Source organism: Pseudophryne corroboree, chromosome 6 (genome assembly GCF_028390025.1).
Source record: "Pseudophryne corroboree isolate aPseCor3 chromosome 6, aPseCor3.hap2, whole genome shotgun sequence".
Classification (NCBI taxonomy): Eukaryota; Metazoa; Chordata; class Amphibia; order Anura; family Myobatrachidae; genus Pseudophryne; species Pseudophryne corroboree.
Window position 1 is genome coordinate 12300249 of NC_086449.1, and position 8761 is coordinate 12309009.

Below are 8761 nucleotides of genomic sequence, written 5' to 3' on the forward strand. Positions count from 1 at the left end.
CTGTGTATGTGTGAGAACCTGCTGTGCCTGTGACCCTGTGTATGTGTGAGAACCTGCTGTGCCTGTGACCCTGTGTATGTGTGAGAGCCTGCTGTGCCTGTGACCGTGTATATGTGAGAGCCTGCTGTGCCTGTGACCCTGTGTATGTGTGAGAGCCTGCTGTGCCTGTGACCCTGTGTATGTGTGAGAGCCTGCTGTGCCTGTGACCCTGTGTATTTGTGAGAGCCTGCTGTGCCTGTGACCCTGTGTATATGTGAGAGCCTGCTGTGCCTGTGACCCTGTGTATGTGTGAGAGCCTGCTGTGCCTGTGACCCTGTGTATGTGTGAGAGCCTGCTGTGCCTGTGACCCTGTGTATGTGTGAGAGCCTGCTGTGCCTGTGACCCTGTGTATGTGTGAGAACCTGCTGTGCCTGTGACCCTGTGTATGTGTGAGAACCTGCTGTGCCTGTGACCCTGTGTATGTGTGAGAGCCTGCTGTGCCTGTGACCCTGTGTATTTGTGAGAGCCTGCTGTGCCTGTGACCCTGTGTATGTGTGAGAGCCTGCTGTGCATGTGACCCTGTGTATGTGTGAGAGCCTGCTGTGCCTGTGACCCTGTGTATGTGTGAGAGCCTGCTGTGCCTGTGACCCTGTGTATATGTGAGAGCCTGCTGTGCCTGTGACCCTGTGTATGTGTGAGAGCCTGCTGTGCCTGTGACCCTGTGTATGTGTGAGAGCCTGCTGTGCCTGTGACCCTGTGTATGTGTGAGAGCCTGCTGTGCCTGTGACCCTGTGTATGTGTGAGAACCTGCTGTGCCTGTGACCCTGTGTATGTGTTAGAGCCTGCTGTGCCTGTGACCCTGTGTATGTGTGAGAGCCTGCTGTGCCTGTGACCCTGTGTATGTGTGAGAGCCTGCTGTGCCTGTGACCCTGTGTATGTGTGAGAGCCTGCTGTGCCTGTGACCCTGTGTATATGTGAGAGCCTGCTGTGCCTGTGACCCTGTGTATGTGTGAGAGCCTGCTGTGCCTGTGACCCTGTGTATGTGTGAGAGCCTGCTGTGCCTGTGACCCTGTGTATGTGTGAGAGCCTGCTGTGCCTGTGATCCTGTGTATGTGTGAGAGCCTGCTGTGTCTGTGACCCTGTGTATGTGTGAGAGCCTGCTGTGCCTGTGACCCTGTGTATGTGTGAGAGCCTGCTGTGCCTGTGACCCTGTGTATGTGTGAGAGCCTGCTGTGCCTGTGATCCTGTGTATGTGTGAGAGCCTGCTGTGCCTGTGACCCTGTGTATGTGTGAGAGCCTGCTGTGCCTGTGACCCTGTGTATGTGTGAGAGCCTGCTGTGCCTGTGACCCTGTGTATGTGTGAGAGCCTGCTGTGCCTGTGACCCTGTGTATATGTGAGAGCCTGCTGTGCCTGTGACCCTGTGTATGTGTGAGAGCCTGCTGTGCCTGTGACCCTGTGTATATGTGAGAGCCTGCTGTGCCTGTGACCCTGTGTATGTGTGAGAGCCTGCTGTGCCTGTGACCCTGTGTATATGTGAGAGCCTGCTGTGCCTGTGACCCTGTGTATGTGTAAGAGCCTGCTGTGCCTGTGACCCTGGGTATGTGTGAGAGCCTGCTGTGCCTGTGACCCTGTGTATGTGTGAGAGCCTGCTGTGCCTGTGACCCTGTGTATGTGTGAGAGCCTGCTGTGCCTGTGACCCTGTGTATGTGTGAGAGCCTGCTGTGCCTGTGACCCTGTGTATGTGCGAGAGCCTGCTGTGCCTGTGACCCTGTGTATGTGTGAGAGCCTGCTGTGCCTGTGACCCTGTGTATGTGCGAGAGCCTGCTGTGCCTGTGATCCTGTGTATGTGTGAGAGCCTGCTGTGCCTGTGATCCTGTGTATGTGTGAGAGCCTGCTGTGCCTGTGACCCTGTGTATGTGTGAGAGCCTGCTGTGCCTGTGACCCTGTGTATGTGTGAGAGCCTGCTGTGCCTGTGACCCTGTGTATGTGTGAGAGCCTGCTGTGCATGTGACCCTGTGTATGTGTGAGAGTCTGCTGTGCCTGTGACCCTGTGTATGTGTGAGAGCCTGCTGTGCCTGTGACCCTGTTTATGTGTGATAGCCTGCTGTGCCTGTGACCCTGTTTATGTGTGATAGCCTGCTGTGCCTGTGACCCTGTGTATGTGTGAGAGCCTGCTGTGCCTGTGACCCTGTGTATATGTGAGAGCCTGCTGTGCCTGTGACCCTGTGTGTGAGAGCCTGCTGTGCCTGTGACCCTGTGTATGTGCGAGAGCCTGCTGTGCCTGTGATCCTGTGTATGTGTGAGAGTCTGCTGTGCCTGTGACCCTGTGTATGTGTGAGAGCCTGCTGTGCCTGTGACCCTGTGTGTGAGAGCCTGCTGTGCCTGTGACCCTGTGTATGTGTGAGAACCTGCTGTGCCTGTGACCCTGTGTATGTGTGAGAGCCTGCTGTGCCTGTGACGCTGTGTATGTGTGAGAGCCTGCTGTGCCTGTGACCCTGTGTATGTGTGAGAGCCTGCTGTGCCTGTGATCCTGTGTATGTGTGAGAGTCTGCTGTGCCTGTGACCCTGTGTATGTGTGAGAGCCTGCTGTGCCTGTGACCCTGTGTATGTGTGAGAGCCTGCTGTGCCTGTGACCCTGTGTATGTGTGAGAGCCTGCTGTGCCTGTGACCCTGTGTATGTGTGAGAGCCTGCTGTGCCTGTGACCCTGTGTATGTGTGAGAGCCTGCTGTGCCTGTGATCCTGTGTATGTGTGAGAGTCTGCTGTGCCTGTGACCCTGTGTATGTGTGAGAGCCTGCTGTGCCTGTGACCCTGTGTATGTGTGAGAGCCTGCTGTGCCTTTGACCCTGTGTATGTGTGAGAGCCTGCTGTGCCTGTGACCCTGTGTATGTGTGAGAGCCTGCTGTGCCTGTGACCCTGTGTATGTGTGAGAGCCTGCTGTGCCTGTGATCCTGTGTATGTGTGAGAGTCTGCTGTGCCTGTGACCCTGTGTATGTGTGAGAGTCTGCTGTGCCTGTGACCCTGTGTATGTGTGAGAGCCTGCTGTGCCTGTGACCCTGTGTATGTGTGAGAGCCTGCTGTGCCTGTGAACCTGTGTATGTGTGAGAGCCTGCTGTGCCTGTGACCCTGTGTATGTGTGAGAGCCTGCTGTGCCTGTGACCCTGTGTATGTGTGAGAGCCTGCTGTGCCTGTGACCCTGTGTATGTGTGAGAGCCTGCTGTGCCTGTGATCCTGTGTATGTGTGAGAGTCTGCTGTGCCTGTGACCCTGTGTATGTGTGAGAGCCTGCTGTGCCTGTGACCCTGTGTATGTGTGAGAGCCTGCTGTGCCTGTGACCCTGTGTATGTGTGATAGCCTGCTGTGCCTGTGACCCTGTGTATGTGTGAGAGCCTGCTGTGCCTGTGACCCTGTGTATATGTGAGAGCCTGCTGTGCCTGTGACCCTGTGTTTGTGTGAGAGCCTGCTGTGCCTGTGACCCTGTGTATGTGTGATAGCCTGCTGTGCCTGTGATCCTGTGTATGTGTGAGAGTCTGCTGTGCCTGTGACCCTGTGTATGTGTGAGAGCCTGCTGTGCCTGTGACCCTGTGTATGTGTGAGAGCCTGCTGTGCCTGTGACCCTGTGTATGTGTGAGAGCCTGCTGTGCCTGTGACCCAGTGTATGTGTGAGAGCCTGCTGTGCCTGTGACCCTGTGTATGTGTGAGAGCCTGCTGTGCCTGTGACCCTATGTATGTGTGAGAGCCTGCTGTGCCTGTGACCCTGTGTATGTGTGAGAGCCTGCTGTGCCTGTGACCCTGTGTATGTGTGAGAGCCTGCTGTGCCTGTGACCCAGTGTATGTGTGAGAGCCTGCTGTGCCTGTGACCCTGTGTATGTGTGAGAGCCTGCTGTGCCTGTGACCCTATGTATGTGTGAGAGCCTGCTGTGCCTGTGACCCTGTGTATGTGTGAGAGTCTGCTGTGCCTGTGACCCTGTGTATGTGTGAGAGCCTGCTGTGCCTGTGACCCTATGTATGTGTGAGAGCCTGCTGTGCCTGTGACCCTGTGTATGTGTGAGAGCCTGCTGTGCCTGTGACCCAGTGTATGTGTGAGAGCCTGCTGTGCCTGTGACCCTGTGTATGTGTGAGAGCCTGCTGTGCCTGTGACCCTATGTATGTGTGAGAGCCTGCTGTGCCTGTGACCCTGTGTATGTGTGAGAGCCTGCTGTGCCTGTGACCCTGTGTATGTGTGAGTTGTCGGTTGCAGTGAAGATGTACACACATTATGATGACAGATGGGGAATGTTTGTGGGAGATACAGTAATGCAGCTGCATCATGTATGAATGGAGAAATGAATGAGTGACGGAAGGAAGATATTGATGACATTATAACTTTCATCAATGTCTCCTCTTTGGGTTCCAGAAAAAGTCTATAATAATTATTTGGCACCCCACTCTGCTGCAAGAGCCGTGTCCCCCCCACCTTCCCTCTGTTCTACCCACCTGCTGCAGGGGGCACAGCTAGGACAGACTATAACGGAGAGAGGACTGGGTCTCCCTTGTGCTGCTGATGGGAAGGATCTGATGACTTGGTTGGAGGGTATAAATAAAGGGCTGGAAGAGCCATTAAGGGATTTGGACATGGCCATTTCAAGGAGCGTGAAGAGAGGTGGTCTTCACCCCTAAACTGACAGCCGCCGGGTGGATAGAATGGCACTGCCTGGATGCAGAGAAAAGAGAGAAAGAGAGACATGCCTAGCAATAGTTAATATAATCTTCAGCTAAACTTTTCTACAGTACTAGCGCTGATCTCTGAGATTACACAGAGTCTATAAAGAAGGAGGGATTGTTGCCAAAAGTTTGTTGTTGCTACAGAGCATCAGAGGAAATGTTACAGGAGAAAAGTCATCGCCTGCAGGCAGCAAAGGACAGAGCCAGACACATTACATCTTTTGTGGCCTTTAATTGGCAACATTCATCACAGACTTTCAATAACTGACCCCAGGAGATTAATTCTGATAGAAAAGTGCGCCATAAACTCACATCAGATAGCTATAAATTATAGAGGTTTCCAGGGAAGGGCGCTATTCTAAGGGTATTGCAAGGTGATTGTCTTTAAACTTTGTATTTTATAATGTTTAGATTGTCAAGTATTGATACTATTTCTTATGTTTTGTAATTCCCTGCATGGAAAGTTTATGAGAGCAACACATATCTTGAGTATCATCTAAGTTGCCATTTAACAGTAGAGAAAAACTTTACAGGAATGTTCCAGTGTAATAAACATCTAGAGAAATTGTGTTCATTAATTTCTGTGTGAATGTATTCTGAACTGTATTGTGAATTACCGGTGAAGCTTACCTCTGCTAGATGCTACAGATAACGAGTTCTGACAAGGATCATCGGTAAGACCAGAGATACAGTATACATTCAGCTAACAAGCTAGCACCTTCAATACTTACCTGATCCAGGATACTTACAGGTATGTCCTTATATGTGGTTGCTGTGATGCATATACAGCTCCCGAGATTTGCAGGTACATGCATACACTCACCACCGCGATCCGCTCTTTTTAATTATATCAGAACAATATTATTGAATATACACTGTGACATACTATATCGTGCTGTAACTTTATTTACCAACCTTCTAAGTGACCTCTGCAACATATTGCTTCTCAATATGGCACATTCAGTCAGTAGCAGATTCACTGAACCGGTTTGACTCCTAGAAAGAATTGGGAAATAAATGAATTATATTAAATAACACTTTTACTCTTTCTTTTGTATATTTGTTCACCCCTCCACCCCAGAGTATTCTGCAGTATTTCAGACTTTATAGTAAGCCAGCTAATTGGAACAGCAAACACTGTAAGTATAACAGGACCCATAGATGCTGTGATCAAGCCTGCGTTCATTATAGGGATGGCCATCGGTGGGTTATCCATCGATGGTTACTATTGATAATAGTAGCATTGATGGATAACCTCGATGGTGGGAAGCCATCTACAGTATAAGGTAACTATCAATGGTTTCAGCCATCGATGGTTAGCCCTAGTTTAGTATAGAGCGCATCGAGGTCCAATCAGAGCCTGGGGCATGGTTTCATGGGTGTTGGGGGGCGGAGCTATGCTCAGTGTCCCCGACACCCTGGAGAAAGAAAAAAATATATATATTCAATAGCTTATCGATGGCGGCAAACCATCTGGTTCTCCCCCATTGATGGTAAAAGTAGTTAACATTGGTCATAGACCATCAATGATTTTGAATCATTGATGGTCGATGGCTATCCCTAGTTCATTACATTATAGCAGGCCTACATGCAAATACAGCAAGTTTGTGTTAGTGTACTGAGACATCCTGAACACATGTCCTGTTACAGAGGCTGGGGACACACATACAGGAGACGGCTTGACGTTGGCACGTGCTGAAAATTAGCTACACGTGAATATGGTGATATATAGTTATTTATATATTATTTGTTGCAGACTACTATTCTTATAGGGCCTGGTTCGTACCTGATTGCTGCTGTGCATTTTTGCACAGAGGGTGATCAGGTACTAACTGCGCATGCGTATGCACCCGAATGCGCACGCGCGTCAGACAACATCAAAGGGCATCGCCGCAATGGTACGAAAAATTCCGATCGCACGGGCATTCGCAAGGTGATTGACAGGAGGAGGTCATCTGTGGGTGGTAACTGACCATTTATTGGGAGTGTCTGGAAAAATGCAGGCATGTCCAAGCGTTTTCGGGGAGGGTGTCTGACGTCAGCTCCGGCCCCGATCAGCCTGTTCTCATCGCACTGTAGGAGTAAGTCCTGGGCTATGCAGAGACCGCAGACACTGGATTTTTGCAGCTCGGCGTACACATGGGATCGCACACTTGCACGGCAAATTTACACTCCTCCTGCGGCGGCGACTATCTGAACACAGAACAGCAATGTTAGCAGCCAAGCGATCAGTTCTGTATAATTCCCAGAGTCTATGAAGTCCATAACTGTGCTACAGGAGCAGCCGCCCAGTGCAGTAAGCAAACAGTGCTGCACGGGAAATTAAGATTTTATGGTAATTTGCTTACAATTCAGGACTTGGCATCTGTTACATTTCCACCTTGCCTCAGGTGATAACATTTCTACTAATGTCTCTTTAAACTATATAGTAAAGAAGCAAACAAAATCTAAATGCATTGAATTAATACAGAATCCGAGATTTTGTAAATCATCATTTAAAAATGAGACTTTGCCCCACGCTGAGCAGTCTGACCTGGTGCAGTAACTGCTGGTGTCACATTGTATACAGCAGATACAGAACCAGACGCTGTTTGGTTAGAACTCTAAAGAAATCTCTTTATTAAGTGATAACAGTTCATTACCAAGTCTTAGGAAAATAATAATTACCAATTTAAATAATGACCATAATTATTAAATTTACTTTCTTAATATAATACATCTACTATTAACTTTAACAAAGAAAAAAAGAAAAAAGAAAAAAAAAAATATATATATATATAAAATCAGATTTAGTGGGAGATTTCACAAAACTTGGAGAGAGATAAGGTGAAGAGAGATTAAAGAGGAGATGTACTAAACCATGCAGAGTGAAAAAGTGGAGAGAGATAAAGTAACAGTCAATCAAATCCTAACTGCCATATTACAGGCTGCGTCTGAAAAAACGACAGAACCTGATAGATTGGTACTTTATCTCTCTTCACTTTATCCCTCCCCACACTAAGGGGGTATTCAATTGGGCGCAAGGTTTAGCGAGGTAGAAAATCTTCCGCACCTCGCACCCAATTTTGGATTACCGTGGGTATGCGCGCTCCAGATCCCTGCTGTATCTAATGAAAAACAACGATCAATTCAGAGCTGAAAACCATGCGATGTGTGAATTTTTTTAAATATACTCACCTGCCCGTTGTTCTCCGGTGGTCTCAAGGGCTCCGGGTGGTCTTCCCTCCATCTTGCCAATGGAGAGGGGGCTGTTGAGAGCCCGGGGGCTGCTGGGAGGCTTTAGGGGTGCAGGGAGGTGCAAGGGCTTCTGGGAGATGAAGTTCTCCCAGTAGCCGGCACCCGGGGGGGGTTACACTGCATTGGAGGGGGGTCCAGATCAAGTCCCAGTGATATTTCTTAAAAAAAGACATGGTGATTTCTATAGAAACCACTGTTTCCCATATTCTGTCCTCTAATTGAATACTAAAACCCTGCGCTGCGTTTTTTCTTCCTCTTTAAGATGTAGTATTATATTACCACGGAATATTGCCCCTCGCCCTGAACTGCAGGTTGCTGTAAAATCCATGAAGGGCCACCACACTCAGCAGAAGGATCCACCGGCCGCGTTGCATCCTGCACACCGTCATATTGCCCTACAGAGGAGTACAGCGTATTTCCTCTTGTGTACTAGATGCTCCCAGGCTGCAGTGACTGGACCCTGGTTCAGGGCGAGTGTGACTCCAAATATTCCATTCACCTGTCAGTGGGTAACATTTTATGTGATTTGAATCTGCCCAGTGTAACAATCTGCAACTGATAAGGAAACCAATGGCTCTGTGATCATTGTCGTCTGGGGGACGCCAAGGCAAACTCCGGAAAACACGTCTACGCTCTGTAAATAAGAATACACAACAATGCATCGTAAATACATCAAGGCCAATACAATGCTCCCATGCTTTGTAATGTGACGGCGCAATTCAAAGGTTATTCAGTGAAGCAAACGAAAAAGGTTTTTATATTGGCAGAATAAGATGTCCCAACAGTGCATAGATTACTGGAACAAATAAAATACTATTTTAATTATAAAATACAAGGTGAGG

General features: G+C 49.0%; 1 protein-coding gene across 1 annotated transcript in view; it reads right to left on the bottom strand.

The window, feature by feature from the left end:
• LOC134933977 (alpha-2,8-sialyltransferase 8F-like) overlaps positions 1-8308 on the bottom strand; it is a 31029-nt gene extending 22721 nt beyond the window's left edge. The window contains exons 1-2 of the mRNA XM_063929507.1: positions 8199-8308; positions 5598-5678 (exon numbers count right to left, since the gene is read on the bottom strand). Coding sequence (XP_063785577.1) covers positions 5598-5678; positions 8199-8308 — 191 coding nt within the window. The remainder of the gene's footprint in view (positions 1-5597; positions 5679-8198) is intronic.
• Positions 8309-8761: the final 453 nt, after the last annotated feature.